A 19,299-nucleotide genomic window follows, 5' to 3' on the forward strand; every position below is an offset into this window, starting at 1 on the left:
CTAGGAAACAAGGGTAGCAGCGGCTAGAGCACCAAAATAATCCAGATCCACTGCATCCCATTGCAACGGTGCTGCAAAAACCCGGCTCCGGCACTCCCCGCCCCCCCCCCCCACACACACACGATCCAGCCAAATTTTGGCCCCAACCCGCCCAAATTCTAATGTCTTGCCTAGAAAGATCACAAGTGTAGCTACTCCAACTGCACTAATTAAATCTGTATCCTGATTCATCTCAGCCTAGCAATGCTTCAAAAGGCACGATCTGGCACCTAGATTCTGCTGAAATCTGCCAATTTTGGCCCCAACCCTTTAAAATCCACCACTTAAATAGATAACAAGTAGAGGTGCTTTTAGTATGCCAAAAATATCTGGACTTCCATACACCTTAGCAGAGCAAAATACTAGATTAAGCACCAGGATCTTACTGGATCCATCCAATTTTTTGGCCCCTCAAATGTAATGGCACAAAATTTCTTCACTAAGGTAGTCACTCTTAGTATGCCCTAAATATTTGGACCCCAGCAAAACAGCAGCACAAAATCCTGTCCCTGGCACCTGAATCCAGCTGGACCTCAGCAATACTGGGCCCCAACTCTGCAAATTAGAGACTAACTAGAAAACAGGTGGAGCTGATGCTATTTTTCATTAAAAATCTGAACCCTGAATCTCAGCCCTCTATCACTGGAACATGCACTGGGGTATCTGGATCCTGCCAGATCCTGCCAATTTTTGGCCCGAATACTCCAAATTCAAGTGTCTAAGTAGAGGGGGAAATGTAGCAGCTCCGAGTGCACCAAAAAAGTCCAGACCCTATTGCAAGCTGTCACGGCAGCACTATAAATACATATATCTAGCAATGTTTGTTCATTCTAATCCCCCAAATTTGAACATCTTAACAGAGAAGAAGTGGAATTGGAGAAGCTGCACTATTTAGCTGGTAGAATGTTTAGATTTGAGATTAAAAAAACAAAAGTTTGGGACCAAAAATTGCTGAGACCCAGCAGGATCCAGGTGCTGAATCCAGCTTTTTGTGCTCTTGCTGTTCCCAGATGCACAAGGATCCGGATTTTTTGGTGGCATAGTAGCAGCTACCATTGCATTCTATTTAGGCAGTGGCTTTGGGGTGATAACTGCCAACATTTGGCCGTCTTCACCAGAATCCAGGTGTCAGATTTTGATGGAACTTTGTACCACAATGGATTGAGGTCCAGATTTGTTTTATTATTAATTTATTATTATTATTATTATTATTATTTTATTTTGTGCACTAGCATCTACACTTGTTCTCCTCTTAGGCCATGGAACTTGGGGACTTGAGGCCAAATTTAGCAGGATCCACGTGCTGCATCTGTTTTTTAGCAGATGTATGAGGATGCATGAGGATCTGGATTGTTTTGGTGCACTAGAAGCAGCTAAACCGGTTCTCTTATTCATGCTAGGGAATTTGGGGAGGAAGGGACAAAATTGGCAGGATCCAGGTATGGGAGACAGGTTTTTACAGCACCCTTGCACAGGGATGCATTGGGCCCAGCCCAGAATTTCTTGGTGCAATATGAGCAGCTACCCTTGCTCTCTATTTAGGCATTAGAATTTGCGGGTTGTCTCAAAAATTTGGCTGGATCTGGTAGGATCCAGGTAAACCCAGATTTTTACATCCTTCTTCCCCACTACAAGTGGCCTTTATTCATGCTTTTATCTCTTGCAGATCATGACTGCATTCACAGTCAACATATATTTTGTTTCTTTAAAATAAAAAGAACGCACATTGTAGATTAATGGAACAAAATAATAATTTTTCCAATGCTGTGAATGTAAAGATTTATCCAATAGTGTCCAAATGTGTCTGCTAGTGTGATGCCGGGTTGGAGTATTTCTGTGGCAAGGCTGAGAGGTTTATCTATTTCTTTGTCTGTTTATTTCACACTGGCCAAAGTGCTTTCTGGAATACTAAGTGGAAAGTGCCTTTCTAGTACATCTTATCAGCCAACAACTTCAGATCAATTTCAAGTCTGAAATCTGGGTTAGAGGTCAGTGACAGGAAGGAAATCATTACAAAGTAAATTAGCAAAGACTTCAGTGCATAAATGAATGGTACTTTCCACTCCATAAATGTGTTGCTAATCAGAAACCAGAGGGAGTGAAGGGAATCATCTCTGGAGACATTTTTGTCTTTCATTATGATAAAAAATAATCTCTTGCTATCAGGAGAAGAAAAGCCGTTATTTATGTCTGCATAATATTTAAGATTAACTACCCGAACACATTCAGAGGTTTAGTTGGAATATTACTTTCCTGCAAAGGAACATGTACACATAAGGTAGCTCACATGAAGGCCCTACCCATTTACTAAATGTTAAGGACTTGATCCCATTCTCTGTGAAGTCAATAGGAGCAGGCCTTGAAATAGGAACGTTTTTATAAATGCCCCATTATTTTATCAATTAGTTAAATGTTTCATGTAAAACAATCTGTTTTTCAGCTTGTTCAGGAGTTCAATACCCTGGTGGCTCTATACCGGGAGTTAGTCATTTCCATTGGGGACGTCTCCGTCAGTTGTCCGTCTCTAAATGCTGAAATGCAAAAGACTAGAACCAAAGGATGTGAGATGGCCTATCAGGCGCACCAAAAACTAGCAGCAATCTCTGGGTAAGAGTCTTCTTAGATTTCTTCCATTCAAGCAAGTACCTTCATAATATTCAAGTTTCTGGTTGCTAAACAGTATTTCAATGGAGCTTTGGGCAAAGGCACCAAACTGTTATACTACAGTCTATGCAGACTCCATTGTTAGGATTTAAATTAAGAGATGTATGGTCTTGGAGTTTACGGAATGTACAAATCCTTATCACAGCATCATTATGGGCCAAATCATGCTGCTGATAGGAATTTGGCACTGATGATAGTATCCTATTCATTTCATTGAGACTTTTCTGTAAAGTGAGAAGGGTTTGACACAACACAAAATGATCAAAAGAATATAATCCGAGGTTGAGCTTCCAGGGTGAAATTCAATGGACCTGATCCTGCAGTCCTAACATAGTGGGAGGGTTACATGACTAAAGACTGTGGGAACGGGCCTTAATATGGTTTTATAAATAGCTAAATAGCCTGTGCAGGGAGAGAAATCACCAATTTGATCACTAAGCTACTCAGAAGTATTAAAATGGCACACCGCTCAGAACTCATATAAGGGGAATTCTTACATTTCTTAAAACACTTTTTTTTTGCCCTGCTAAAATTTTCTCATTTTGGAGGCTAAGGTAACAGACTATGGGCAAAATTTTCAAGAGACCAGCATCCCTTTTGCAGCTGCAATTTACATTTGTAAAATTTATACCTGCAACTGAACTTGGGGTGCAGATATTTAGAGGTGCTAATACTCTGCTTTACACCTACAGTTGATTTTGCATGTACAAAATAAAGAGACTGAACTTCTGCCCTTATGGCTATTTACCCCTAGATCAGCAGTTCCCCAAAGTTTATCCTAGCATGGATCACATCTTAAAGGAAATATGGTCTTGTGGACCATCTCCTGTCTCATTTGCTACTGTGTGACATCCCTGTGGGAACTACAGCTGTTGCTTACATCAAAAAGACATACAGGGGAAATATTTGTATTTTCAGTTCTCTTTAATGTAATGAGTATTTTGTCCTTTTTGAAAAAAAAAGTTAATCACAACATCTCTTCATTTAGTCTTCCTTTCACATCTGTTCTGTTTCTCTCAGCTGACAACAAGGATGAGAAAAACCAAGCTCTCTACGGACCACCAGCAAGTGCTCCTCAGACCATAAGTGGTCCACAGACCACAATTTTAGGAGCTATTGCCTTAGAGATTTTAAGTTTGGATCCTGCAAGTTGCCTAGTGCCTCCTGTGATTTAAAGGACCGCCTTGTTGTCCACCAACTTCAATGGGACTTGAACTAACTCAGCATCTTGCAGGATCAAGCCCTTGAAATGGGACATACTTTAAAATACATAGAACTTAAACATAAATCATTTCCATAATTTACATCTGTATTCACCTGTCACATATGCCTATATTAAATCATCTTTCTTATGTTTGCTAACTCTCATCTATTTGTATTGATATGAGGGCTACAGCCTCCCAGACCATCTTTCCCTATTTGAGTCTGCAGTAAAGCCATATTACTAAATTTGTGACATCACATCCTTGTCATGGTAACAGAATGTGTCATCACAAACTCAGGATTATGGCTCATTACAGGATAAACGAAGAGAAAAAGTTGCTCTCTCCAATAAGGGTAAAATCCCCCCCCCCCCCCACCTTCATAAAGCCTGAGTATTTGGGTTCTGTGGAGGTGAAATCCACTTGCCAATTAGTGGTTGCTGCATAGCACTCCTGCTTCTGCTGTTTCAGACTATAAACTGTAGTAGCTGCCCCCAGTACGTCAACATCAGCCGTGCAGGGTGTTAGGGCCACTGCATCAACATAAATATATATCTCCCTTAGCTCGCCATAGCCTTCTGTGCCTGCCTGTGAAGATCCAACATGGAGATGCTTTCTGTGACACACAGATGATGCATGGAGATTCCTGTGTGGCTGCTCTGCCCATGATTTCCCCAAGCTAGCCCCTATTGGGCTTAAGTGAGATGGAGAGCCTTTTATTGGCCTTCCATACCACTAGTGAATCTCACTCCAAAACCAAAACAGAAAAAACACAGTGCTTTTGGTATAATTTTCTTCTTTTTTCAGATTTGATTTTGTGCAAAATTCTCTTTTAAATAGACACTGTTCACTCCAATTTGTTTCCCAAGCAAAAGACAAACTCTTACAAAACCTAGGTCTGACCGCACTAAAAATTCAACCCCCCCAAAATAGCTACTATTTTAAAAATTCATTCCATTTAGGTGTAATAACAAAGGTAAGGAAATATGCTTGTTTCAAAAGATATGATTTTAACATGTTCATGTCTTAGATAGAAATCTGATGCAGTCACAGAGATGTCCTGCAAGTGCTATGAAATTGACATTGTAACTCATCTAAGACTGTATTAAACAACTGTAAATAATGTGATATCCATAACAACTGGTAAGTATTAAAAACCCAACAGTTCACTGTACATTGCTTATTTTGTCCAGTAGGCATTTCACAAGATGCGCTTCGCATGCTTAACCTCCTTCACCTGAATAATGAGAGCAACAGGGAGAGCCAAATTAACTTGTTTTATGCAGTGTTTGAGGACTGTATTAAGAGGGCCAGGTGAGGGAAGGGTGGAGATGGGGATACAATGAGGATTCAGAGAGGGAAAGAAATAGAGATGGCAACAGACATGGCGTATCGGTCCCTAATTCTGTAAGAAGAATGATGTATTGAACATGGGTTGGGGTCTGGACTGTGATAGGAGAAGACAGACTGGAGGGGGAAACACATTAGGGATGGTAACAGAATAGAAAGGAAAGAAGCGGGAGTAGAGATTTTTGAGGACTAGAATGCACTGGTCAGGAGGCAGCAGCACAAGGAGAGGCAGGATTGGGATGAAACATGGGAGGATAAAAAGCTAGAGCAGGAAATAAATGGACAGGAATGAGTGGGGAACAGGAAGAGATGGCATCCGTTGTGGAGGGGGGGAAAAGGGGCACCTGAGGAGGAGGGCAGTTAGCAAAGGAAAGGGAGGGACAGGTGTCTTCTGTAGCATTTAAAAGTAAATGAGCGACAGAGAGAGAGATATAAGAAGAAAGACAAAAAACAAGACAGCAGGAAAAGTGCTGCTTTGACACTGAGTTTGTTGTGGGGACACAGCCCCCACATTGATTTTAATACCAAGAAAAATGTCTAACATTGCCTCTTTGGCAGTTAGTGCCACTTAAAATATATTGTAGTTAAAGGAATAAGAAACAGCTGAAAATATTAAGTAGCCATAAACATGTTTAATCAAAAATGCACATTCTGTTCATACACTGAATATCACGGGAGTCTCTGTGTACTACACGTATAGTTCCCGAAAATTCTGATACAGCATCCAAAGTTACAGTAGTCAGCTGGGCAAAGCCACCTTCCCAACTCTCTCGCCTTCTCTTATGGACCTGGTGTAGGGGTTCACACGAGAGAGGGTGGAGACTGGTCAGGTCAGGGGTGAGGAGCGAGCAGACAAAAGCAGAGCCAGAGCTAGTGTAGAGCCAGAGATGGACTATGGGAATTCGCCATTTTTCTGGATGGAGCCCTCTGGGCTATCACATGGAGGCACAGCACCACAGTATAAAGATGTGGGAGGAAGTCCACAGTAGGCTCCTCAGGAACACGGCTGCAGTGTCCCCAGCCTGCAGGTGTTCCTTTGAGAGGGGATAATGCAGTCCTGGCCCGATATTAATTTGGCCGCTCCTGGAATGTTCCATACTCAGAAAATGCTTCAGATAAAATAATGCTCTTTACACTACGAAATCTTTAAAAACCTTACAGGGCAGTACAAAGAAATTCAATTTAGTTTCTTGTGAAAAAGCGCTCAAACTCCATCGTAATGGTGTAACAAGAGCCTAAACGCAATTACACCCTTATATTAAGTTGCTTGCTTATATATTTTTGTTGTTGAAACATGTTTCTCTGAAGTTCCCATAAATAAGCAGGTAGTGTATGAAGTAATATATTGATGTTGCCTCACACCAACACTATTATGACTTTTGGGGAATAACAAATATAAATTAAAACATTTTGAAGTAGAAACATTCCAACTTTATATCTTCATTTTGCAGCAATGGATATGCAAGGAAATCCTTTCTGATGGTGCTCATGCCTTACCACTTGAGCTCAAATCTGCTCACCTTACTCCCACAAGAATCCCATTAACTTTAAAGAGACTGTTTTCAAGAATAAGATGAATAGGATTTGGCTCTTGAGCTGAATTATTGCAGGTTATTATGGTATCAGAACCTAGAAACCTCAATAGAATTCTACTTCATATTATATGTGCGTGTAGGATCACAGGTTATGGTCAAAGGAGCAGAGACTACAGCAGCAATAGAAAATGAGTCCAAGATTTTCTTTAAAGGTAGAGTTCAGAGGAAGATTTAAAAATGGGAAAGACATCTGGATGAGGATGAAGGAGAAAGTACTGAGGCGATACAGTTCTTTTTTGGGAGAGGATCTGGTCTATAGGAAAGTAAGGGACTGGGCAGGGGCAGTGATTGGCAAGGGAGCTGTGAGTGGAGAGCTGGGTTTGTGGGCAAAGTACATTATTGTTTTGGGGCACAAACAAGGAGAGCGAGAGAACTCAGGGCTGGAGTTTCAAACACATTTATGCACCACTGCACATACACTTTTTTGCAACTGCCTAATTTATATACTCAGATATGCATGTATAATTCATATGCTGTGCGTGCACATAGCTAACTAAACATCTAACTGGCCATGTCTATGTGCTAATGGATGGTTTACATGTGAATATTGGCTCATTTTGCATGGAAGTTGGTCATGCAAACGTGTGCACGCATGCAGTTGTGTGCATCTAACTTTGAAAACCTGGACTCTCTGTTCAGACAGAGCTGTATTTTTGAGGGACTATCCAGACTTTACAGAACTGCACAAAACCTTTGGCTATTTCCTGCTTGATGCTATATTTTTAGTAACTTGTAAAATTACTCAAGGTTTGCTTCCAGAGACCTTGATAATATAATTGAGTATCCTAGTGTGTCTCTTGATAGAGAGCCAGTAATAGTTAAGTGATTATGTAACAGTACAAGGAAAAGTTCCCATCAAATGGTTATGCCATTATAAGCTGTAGCAGTGAATCTTGTTGTGAGAATTCCAAGACGAAGTTTCCTTACATTACATTATAGTATATTTATTTTTATAACAAAATCAGTGCAAATACTAAGGCAGCATAGTTTAAAAAAAAATCATAAACACTCAGGAAGAACAAAAGTTAAGGCTCCCACAGCTTTACTTTGGCCACATTGCATTCCACTCCTGACATCACACAAAAACACTGAATATGGTCTTGCTTGAACTATGTAATATTTATTCAATTTTATTGTTGTTTTTTCCTGGTGGTTTTCAATACATTTATATTGTTTTCTGGACCAACAGAGGATCACCCCTCTCTGGCTTATTTAATACCCAGAAATTGCCATGGCTGTAACAAAAAGCTGAATTCAAACCCATTTGTGGTTGTTTTTTATTAAAATTTCTATGAACTTCCCCAAATCAAAGTTTTCTAAAGCAAACAAACAAATAAATAAATTGTATCTTGGTCCAAATATTGCACATGTTGAAAAAGCCAAGTTTAAAAAAAAAAGGACAATTCAGACCTGTAACCACGTGAGAGCTATATTAAGACAGACATAATAGAAAAAGTTTTAACCGTTTCACTTGTGAAATTAAAGAAGGCACTGCAAGAATAAGGATGGCTCAGCAGAAACATAACGCGCAACAGTCAGTAAGGGCTGGTCAGCAGGAGAGAATTTTTATAATCATGAGTCAAAGTGAGGTAATGTAAGCAAAAGAAGAACAAACCAGAGCTCTCAGCACACAGAAAATGAACCTCTACCTTCCCTGACTCTCTTCACTGCAGCTGCCATTTCAGTCCTTTCCCAGAGCACTCGTACAAGGGGAGAGTGATGCTGGCATTAATTCCTTGAGTCTTGGGGACCAAGTGGTGCCCCTGTATCCTGCCATGGTTTATGGCTGGGATATTTTTAGGGCCAAACTTGCCTTTTGCTATCTTAGCTTTTTCACATAGGAAATGTTTGGGATCAGAGATAATATAACTATTGAGTTCAATAGGACTTTACCTCGCTGTAGCAGAATCTGGCCCATTATGTATGTATAATTTTAATTAAATAGAAAAAAAAGTGGTAAGAGAAAAGGCTTTAAATGAATTTTCAATGCAGTGTTTTATTATGGTAAATGGTATATCTAAAGGACTCAGCTATTCCTACATTAATCTGCTATTGCCCAAGTATTGCAAAGGTTTTCAGAACAGCAGAAGGGTGGAATTTTATGGTGGATCTGACTAAAAACAACAAATGTCTGGGCTTCTGCACTGCAGCTTCTGCTACCCTAAATTATGTGGAGTAATACCTTACTTGGCAAGAAGTCCTATTTATTTTATAAGGACTAATCACTGAATAAGATACTATTAAACATGAGTGAAGGTAGCAAAATCCAGCTCCAACTGAACAAGAGCTTGCAAGATCCAGCCCATGTTTGTTATAAACATTCCCATTCCATCATAAATAAGGCATGATATACAATGTGTGTGTGCGCGCGTGCATGTGCAACTTCTGTTAACATTTACTATAGCCCCCTTAAACTCTTACAAAAAATCTGTTATTTAGTGGGAGTACAGAACGTTATGGAGCCACATTCTAATTTCATTTGCACCATTTTAAATGTGGAGGTTCACTGATTTCTCACTTATGGAATTACTCCAGATTTATACTGCCGTATCAGAGATCAAAACTTGGCCCACAGCAACTGAAGTCACCAAAATACACTGTGTTTGACCACTGTATATTTAAAAATGATGTAAAGGGACACGGCCAATGTGTAAGCTAGTCAATTAAAAAAAGACGTAAAAATCGTTTCAGTAATTACACATATCCTCGCATCCCTTTCCTGACTTTTGCTGTTTGACAATCAGGTTTTCCTATTTAATAAAATGTTTTTCTCTTCCCTGTTGCTGTGTGATAGATCCATACAAAGAACAGAAAAATATTGAGTTTCACCCTTGTGAAGAGAGCCAGCCTCAGTCTATGCACCAATTAAGTACCAGTTAAGCCCTCAAAAAAAGACTTACATGGCTCATAAGAGTTATCATTTATTTTTTGGATTACTCTAGTGCCTAGAAAGCCAATCAAGATCATGTGCCACTGTGCTAGGCACTATACAAACATATAGTAAGAGACAGTCCCTGCCCCAAAAGGATTTCATTATAACTCAATGAACCAATTTCATCTCTGGTGCAACTATATGAAGGTCTGTGGAGTTTCACCAAGGTCGAATCTGACCTGGTGTGCTGGCAAATGTACAAAAGATCAAATTTATCCCCAGCAGAAAACCAGCACATGACCCAGGTACCATTTAAGCCCTGCTTTGAGCACTTAAGTGGATCGTTAGCCTTTGCTGCCCCTCTGCACAGGGTTGCATATGCTGGGTTGCAGCAAATAAAAACCTTAACTAATTGCTTGATTTTGTTATAGCATATTATTGATTTGTTTTAGATAAGAACATTGAAATCCTAAATTTTAAATCCTTAGGAAGCTGGATTCTTAAAAACCATCAGTCAGATTCTGCCTTACTTCATGAATAGTTCCATCGATTTCAGTGGGATTTCTTGTGGAGTGAGGTACTATTCAGGGTGAATAAAGGTGCCAGAATTTGACCCACAATTATGTATTATGGAAGTACTGGGTGGAGCACTAGTTTCTAAGGTGCCTTTTATTGATTACTTTATATAGCTTCTCAGGTGCAAGATTATTTTGAAATAAAGGCACCTGTTGGATCAAAGCACATGCAGATACATTCAGCAGAAAAGTAAAAACAGCAGCAGAATACATAACAGTGAGTTTAACCTGTGACTGCACCCTCAGATAAAGTATAAAGGAGGCATACTCAAGCCTACTTAGAACTGTAGAAGAAAACAATTTCTGAACACACTAGTAACCCTATTGCTGTATTCCCCCCACTCCCCAGCAGGTTTGATCCTGTATTCCGTACATCCCCCAACACCTCATGTGCCCCCAACATTGGAAGTTTGGGATGTTCAAGGAATGCAATATCAGCCCAAAGACAGCTTGAGGAGCCCAGTTATCCTGCCAGTAGCGCACCACTCCCCTTGGTTTCAATGGAAGTTGTCCATGTCAGCTGACGGAATAATCAGGCCTTGAATTTATTAAAATACGAGAAGATTGCATCTCACTTAGTCCATCTGTTTGGGTTTTGTTTATGGTGTGCTAATACTGTGACCTCTCTGATTATCAGAGAAAACAGAACAACAAAACACTTTACAGCAATATGTATACTGGATTCAAAGATGCAAAACCCTATTTTTCAAGGAATCAGTATATACCAGCGGTTCTCAAACTGTGGGATGGGACCCCAAAGTGAGTCATGACCCCATTTTAATGGGGTCACCAGGGCTCACTTAGACTTGCTGGGGCCCATGGCTGAAGCCAAAGCTTGAGCCCCACTGTCCGAGGTCAAAGCTGAAGCCCGGGGCCAAAGCCCAAGGGTTTCAGCCCTCAGTGTCGGGGCTCAGGTTACAGGCCTCCTGCCTGGGGCTGAAGCCCTTGGGCTTTGCCTCCCTCTCCACCTGGGCTGGTGGGGCTCAGGCAGGCTCAGGGTTCAGTCTCCCCTCCTGGGGTCGTGTAGTAATTTTTGTTGTCAGAAGGGGGGTCGTGGTGCAATGACGTTTGAGAACCCCTGGTATATACAATAAACCACACTGAGAACCAGAAGTCCTTTTAGTCTATTTATTCCACAAATTGCCACATTGAAGAGGAATTTTAATACTGTGGCTTCTTAATGCATGTATTTACTGTCGAACTGAAATAGAACTAGTTCATGTGGATCATTTGTTTAGGCACAATCTGTACAGGAGAATTATGTTTACTATTCGAGCAGGGAAACTGTGGCTCCCCTTAGAAATCTAGTAAGGGCAGGTTTTCAAAACCTTGTGAGGGATTTAGGAACTCAAGTTCCACTGAATGCAACTTAAACCCCTTGGGGGGCTTTTAAAAATTTCCCTCTAAATGGAGAAACATGAGGCCCACAGTAAGACCCCAAAATCCCACTGATTTCAGTGGGAATTTAGTGTATGCAAGGAACACCTGTGTTCTGATTCATCTTCGTTGAAGTCAGTAGCAAAATTCCCAGTGGGAGCAATGGGAGTAGGATTAGGCTCTGAAAGCAAGAATGGGCCTTAAATTTGTACCTGTTCTTTGTGTTCTTCCAGATTTCTAAATCACCTGCTACTGTCAAATGTGAATGATGTGAAATGTGCCAATAATTGCTATGCTACAATCATGCACTGATTCCTCTTTGTTTCTATGGAGTTTAAAAAAATAAGTGACTTAATTATGGAAAATTAATGAATTTTAATACATTTAAATTATATTCTGAATTATCCTTAGACTCACAGTGATATTTCTTTGAGTACGCTTTCACGGAAGGTTTCACAGTAGCAGCCATGTTAGTCTGTATTCACAAAAAGAAGAGGAGTACTTGTGGCACCTTAGAGACTAACAAATTTATTTGAGCATATGCTTTCGTGAGCTACAGCTCACTTCATCGGATGCATGCAGTGGAAAATACAGTGGAGAGATTTATATACATAGAGAATATGAAACAATGGTTGTTACCATACACACTGTAACCAGAGTGATCACTTAAGGTGAGCTATTACCAGCAGGAGAGCGTGGGGGAGGGGGGACCCTTTTGTAGTGATAATCAAGGTGGGCCATTTCCAGCAGTTGACAAGAACCTCTGAGGAACAGTGGAGGGGGGATAAACATGGGGAAGTAGTTTTACTTTGTGTAATGACCCATCCACTCCCAGTCTCTATTCAAGCCTAAGTTAATTGTATCCAGTTTGCAAATTAATTCCAATTCAGCAGTCTCTCGTTGGAGTCTGTTTTTGAAGTTTTTTTGTTGAAGTATTGCCACTTTTAGGTCTGTAATTGAGTGACCAGAGAGACTGAAGTGTTCTCCAACTGCTTTTTGAATGTTATAATTCTTGACGTCTGATTTGTGTCCATTTATTCTTTTACGTAGAGACTGTCCAATTTGACCAATGTACATGGCAGAGGGGCATTGCTGGCACATGATGGCATATATCACATTGGTAGATGTGCAGGTGAACGAGCCTCTGATAGCGTGGCTGATGTCATTAGGCCCTATGATGGTGTCCCCTGAATAGATATGTGGACACAGTTGGCAATGGGCTTTGTTGCAAGGATAGGTTCCTGGGTTAGTGGTTCTGTTGTGTGGTGTGTGGTTGCTGGTGAGTATTTGCTTCAGGTGGGGGGCTGTCTATAAGCAAGGACTGGCCTGTCTCCCAAGATCTGTGAGAGTGATGGGTCGTCCTTCAGGATAGGTTGCAGATCCTTGATGATGCATTGGAGAGGTTTTAGTTGGGAGCTGAAGGTGATGGCTAGTGGCGTTCTGTTATTTTCTTTGTCGGGCCTGTCCTGTATTAGGTGACTTCTGGGTACTCTTCTGGCTCTGTCAATCTGTTTCTTCACTTCTTGGACACTACGGTGCTAATAAGCGATGGTCACATAAACACCACCCTATACCGGAATCCTACTGACAGCTATTCCTACCTACATGCCTCCAGCTTTCGTCCAGACCACACCACACGATCCATTGTCTACAGCCAAGCTCTACGATACAACCGCATTTGCTCCAACCCCTCAGACAGAGACAAACACCTACAAGATCTCTATCAAGCATTCTTACAACTACAGTACCCACCTGCTGAAGTGAAGAAACAGATTGTGCACATCCCTTATGCTGGACCTCTGCACAGGCATGAATTTCAGTCATAATGTTTAATCCTGCAATGCCTACCTAAGGGAGTAGCCCCGTTGACTTCATTGATACTACCCATGATTAGGGATTACTGACGTGAATAAGGGTGGCAGGAGCCAGACATTAATTTGGTTTTTAAAGTTTTAGAGCCAAAATCTGTGAAGTTCTGAGCATCTTATGGTTGGTGCTAAGCATCCCCAAATCCTATTAATGTAAATGGGAGTTGAACTCAATTACCACTTCGCAGGACAGGACAAAGCTCTATATTGTCATAAATCAGGCTTCCCAAAATAATGAGATAAAATTGTGGCAGTCTTTTCATCTGCCTTCTGCTTTTTGAATCTTTAGGATTCCTGTTTTCAAGGTTTCCTCCACAACCAGGAGAGCTAGAAACTTACTCTGTTTGTTTAAAGAAAGAAAGATGAGTCTCATTAATCACAAGACCTCAGAAACTGGGGTTTATGAAAAAACACAGAATATTGCAAGACTCACGATAAAATCGTGATTTGCTATCACATAGGGGAAATGGAGTTTAATATGCAGTTGCTACAACGCACAGTGCTTCACATTATGACAGTGTATTAAGTGGAAGTTGTGGGTGCTCCAAGTCACTGAAAGTTAGGACACTTATTTAGGTCCCGAAATTCTGGATTTAGTGCCTAACTGAACATTTTGGCCTCGCTCTGTAATTCTCTAATTCCCTGACTCCAAAGTTTGTGTGTTAAAGAAGGAGACAGCTTATTTCAGATTGCATCAATAGCACTGTATTTCTGCTGCCTAATGGTGTCACCATTTATATTATAAACCCTTAATTAGATGGGTTTGTGATTCCGTCATCAAAATTTGCTCTGGACTAAAGCATGATTTGCAGATGCTCATTTAAACCCTTTTAAAATACAAATTGTGAATGAAATCGATTTAGTCAGTTTTAAGTCACAGGGGAAAAAAAAAAAATCATTTGTGATTCCAGACCCTTGTAATGGCTAAATTCCAAGAGTTGAATCGAGGGAAGCAATTAATGGAGGAGAAAACAAGGTTATTTACTAAAACTGGCATTCTCAAAATATCTTGCCTCCACAGATTCACCGTTCCTTTGTCCCTATTTGCCTTTGGAGAGTTGCTCTGGGTAGGCTGCTGGATATTGAAGATGCAAAGCATAAATGCCTCCCTCTATAGATTTGTTCTTAACAACTTAAGGCAGGGGTAGTCCATTATTTTTTGTCAAGGTCCAAATTTCTTGGTCAAGGTATAGTCAAGGTCCAGATTCCAGAGAAACATTTTTCACACCACAATAACAATAATGCTAATAAGTAAATAAAGAGATTTCACGGTCCGTTCAAAAGTATCTGGTGTTCCAGATTTGGCCCCCAGTCCACCTGTTGACTACCCCTGACTTGAGGTATGTCTCCACTGCAGTCACAGGGTATGATTGCAGCTTGCGTAGACATACCCAAGCTAGCTTTAATCTACCAAGCTCAGGTACTGGTGTCGTGAAGCTTGTGCTTCAGCACCGGCTGTACAAGCCCAACCAGAACCCTGGGTAATTAGTTGCACTGCTAGCCCAAGCTGCCATGCTCCACTGCTCTGACACCCAAGCTTAAAGCTAGCTCATTTACGTCTACACAAGCTGCAGTGACACCCCATGACTGTAGCGTAAATATGCCCTGAGTGTGCATGTGCCCAGGCATTCCACTCACTTAGGCTCTGTCTTTTTTCACGGCTCTGAATGTGTTTGACACCCAGAATGTGGAGGTGTGTCAGCAGTATGTTATGGGGACTCCAGTTATAGGTAAATAAATGTAGCTGAAGCATTACAATAGCAACTCTGAGTATAGGGTTGAAATAGCCATTTGGTTTTAAGCTAGTTCTAGCTAAACAAAACACTTTTAGATCACAAGTTTGGAGGGGAAAAAGTGACTTACTTACTGATGGGATATGGAAACAAATATATTTTTAAAAACACAGCCAAAGTTGGGGTTTAAATTAGGTTGTCAGGGTCCCTTTAACAATGGTGTAGTATCAGAATACACTGATATAGTTAGACGATACAACATGGTTGCAACCTCTATCGTGCTCTCCGTATGCTCTTGTTCACAACCTACCATTGTCTCATTCTGCTCTTCCTTCCAAAAAAATGTCCTTTAGCTTTTAGAGATTAAAAGCTTTTCTGAGCTTTTCTATGAAAGCTTTTTTTTTTTTTAGGTGCGCACCTTAAATCTCTATGCAAATCATTCTTTATCCAAAAAAGTTTTTGGAATTGTACTGAGCTTTAGAAAAGAGCTTCCAGAAGAGATGGTTTAGGTGGTAGAAACCAAGCAAGATAAAATAATGTGTTTTCAGCATGTTTAACAGCGAAAGTGTGTTCAGTAGTTAGAACTCAGCACCTTGAGCTGGAACATCTGCGTTTTCTGCCTGGCTCTAGTCACTTCGGCCATGATTTTCAAAGGTGGGATAATGATTTTGGGTGCCGCAATTTTTGGGTGCCCAACTGGAGACCCTTAAAGCAGTGTTTCCCAAACAGGGAGCCACAAAGCATTCATGGGGGAGCCATCAGGGTTGGAGGTGGGGGAAGGGATTTAATCAATATGCCTACTGTTTTTTTCTTCCTAAATGAGAAACTATTAAAGTAGGCTTAAAAATCAACTGTGTCTTATCCACATATCTGCATCTTATGTTGCTGGTACTGCTGCCAGGCCTGGGAGCCTCTCTGCATCCTGGGCAGAAAGCCCTCTGGCGGCGTGGAGGGCAAAGAGAGGCTCCAATGGCCAGCAGCGGCAGCACCAGCAGGGAAAGGGTATGAGGGAGAAACAGGTGTGTCTTGTCTTTCTAATGGAACAGTTTTTACCAAGTGCTACGCCTACATGAGCAAACACTCGGCAGCAGAAAATGATGATTTTGATTAAATTAAACAGAAACGTAGACAATACGATGACAGGTTACATTAGTTTGTATTTTCATGTCTCAGTATTACTGCAGAAAGTCCACAGCCACAATGTGTCATTTGTTTTTGAGTGTAAGTAAATGACAGTGTGAGGCATGGGGAAGTACAGAGACATTTAGTAACCCCAGAATTCGTAAACGAGCTGCAATTTTTTTCCTTCTGAAAGAAGAAGAATTAAAACAACAACAAAAAAGTCCCTTCTAGAGAAGCAATTGTTCTTCTAAAAGCTTAGAAGCATCTATTGTTGTGGCCACGGACTTGCAATGCAAACAACCACACCCCAATAAACAAGCACATACTATTAGTGAGATGCTCCTACTTCTAGCTGCCAGTGACGTGTAGAATTATGACTAGGGAGCAAGCAGCCATGGCACTGAAAACCATTCCTGTGTCAAATAATACCATCTGCCGCCTCACTGATGACTTGTAGAAAACATCCAGGACCAGGTGGTAGAACAAGTTAAGAAAAGTCAATATTTTGCACTGCATCTTGATGAATAGCTAGCATGGCTCAGCTTCTGTGTTATGTGAGATTTGGAAACGCAGGTTTAATAGCTGAAGAATTTTTATTTTGCAAAGAAATCCCAACCTGAACAACTGATGAGGAAATAGTCAAGATCCTCGATAAATGGTCTTAACTGGGGCTGTGCACTGGCGGGGCAGCAGCAATGACCAGAAAGAACAGGGGGGTTGAAGCATGAGAAAAGTTTTAAAATCCTCGTAATTCTAGTGTCCCTCTTGAATGTAGTGTCCTGAGTTGGTTAAAAAAATAATGGCATTTGGTTGTGGGGAGCCACCAAGTTTTAAGATACCTGTAGGGATGCCTCAGTCCTAAAAAAATTGGGAACCACAGCCTCAAAGAGATTTGACTTTGAGAAAATGCTGAGCACTTGCCCTCTGAAAAATCAGACCTTTTAAGAGGTCTCAGGTTTGGCTCTCAAAAATTGAAGCCCGTAATCATGAGTCATCTCTGAAAACCCTCGGTTTTAGTCCACAGCTTTCAATTGTTGGCACCTAAATCCCTATTTAAGCACTTAAATAAAAGGGGCCTGATTTTCATTGTGCTGAGCAACCATAGCTTCTGTTTAGATGCCTAAATATTGATTTGACACACACACACACACAAAGTTTAAAACTGTTGGGTTTAACCTCTCTTGGTGTTTTAGGTTAATCATCTGTGAGGTGTGTAATAATACAGACCTACCTCCCAGGGGCATTGTGAAAATTATTTAATAGTTTTCAATCACATCTCAATCCTTTAAGGAAAATCTTAGTAGCAATGCTAAGTACTTCCATTTTGCTGTTATATCACTTCCTAAATAGGGCAAGTAAAGATGACATTTTTATAATAACCTTTTCCTGAAGCGGCAATTGGGATATATCAGTTTAGTGGGGGGGAGTTCCCTGTAAAACAATTGCTACACGTTTAGGGCCAAGTACTTGAAGAGCTGAGCATCTCCCATTAAGCTCTCAATATGTCACAGGATGAAGTCCTTGCTGAGTACAATATTCCCATACAAAACCTTCATTGATAGAGATTTAAATAAATAATACTTTTAAATGGGAAGAGGACCAGATTTTTAAAGGTTTTGAGGCACCAAAAAATGCACATAGGTAGCTGCCTGAATACCTGCAGAACCTAACAGGAAGCAGAATGACTGCAGATATAGTAAATTGCTCTCTAAACAACATAGTCTCCTTTAAACCATAATTTAGGACACTGTATATTTTTGGCATTTCTGTTTTGTCAGGCCGGGACAAGATACAGTTCTCAGAGGACAGCTCTGCTTACAGTAATGGGTTAGCATAATGGTAAGCCAATCAGATTGATTAGCTTTCCCACCTTGTTTTTTATAAACAACTTCAATTTATATAGCGTTTTATCATGCCAGAACATTTTCCTCTGCAGTGTCATTACAGTTCCAGGAATAATAATTTCTAGACAATGTGACTGATGTTGCTTGGCCAGTAGAGGGAGCACAAAATATTGAGGTAAATTTTTAGTGTGATGCACCAAAGAGTTGCATGATTCATTAATGCTAATAGTTGCATGGCAAAATCCATACTCATATTGTCTAAAGTTTATCCCATTATGGTTTTTTGAATTCTGCAAAAATAGAAGCTAGTGGATTTTGTTGTTTTTGCTTTGATTTCTTATTGATGGCAAGGTTTTTAAAATAACTTTTTGAAGTTAGGAGTACTTTCCTGATCAGAATTATTTAATTTACCAGAAAAGACCTTGGGTTCATTTGCAGCCGATCGAAAAAATTGAATTCCCAACCTGTTGGACATGCCAATATTTCAAAATAGGAACATTTTTTGCAGAACAAAAAGTTCTGAAAAAATTCAATTATGAAATGTCTAAACTTTTTTCAACATTTAAAAAAAATGGTTTCAACATTCCCTGAATCAAAACATTTCATTTCTCGAAAGTAATCTGTATCTGCCTATGCTGCCTTGTGGTCTCTTGGGAGTTGTAGTTTGGGTGCCTCATGCCCATATGGGCCAGGCTCCCTGGCTGTCTACATTTCCCATGATAACCTGCAGTATCTCCCACTGGGTTAGCTGCCAAGTTGCATCATGGGAGAGGTGGTATGGCCAAAGGGCCGAGCCCATAAAGCAGTAGTTCTCAAACTTTTGTACTGGTGACCCCTTTCACACAGTAAGCCTCTGAGTGCGACCCCCCCTTATAAATTAAAAACACGTTTTTAATATATTTAACATCATTATAAATGCTAGATGCAAAGCGGGGTTTGGGGTGGAGGCTGACAGCTCGTGACCCCTCATGTAATAACCTCGTGACTCCCTGAGGGGTCCCAACCCCCAGTTTGAGAACCCCTGCCATAGAGGATAATGGGGACATGAAACTCTAAAA

At 40.6% G+C, this 19,299-nt stretch overlaps 1 protein-coding gene across 2 annotated transcripts in view; it reads left to right on the plus strand.

Annotated features, from left to right (window-relative positions):
• Positions 1-19,299, plus strand: part of RGS7BP (regulator of G protein signaling 7 binding protein) — a 76,969-nt gene that overhangs the window by 1,038 nt on the left and 56,632 nt on the right. For both annotated transcript variants that reach the window (XM_074952617.1, XM_074952616.1), the window contains exon 2: positions 2,480-2,646. In XM_074952617.1, the coding sequence (XP_074808718.1) occupies positions 2,480-2,646 (167 nt within the window). The remainder of the gene's footprint in view (positions 1-2,479; positions 2,647-19,299) is intronic.

This window comes from Natator depressus, chromosome 5 (genome assembly GCF_965152275.1).
Source record: "Natator depressus isolate rNatDep1 chromosome 5, rNatDep2.hap1, whole genome shotgun sequence".
Lineage (NCBI taxonomy): Eukaryota > Metazoa > Chordata > Testudines > Cheloniidae > Natator > Natator depressus.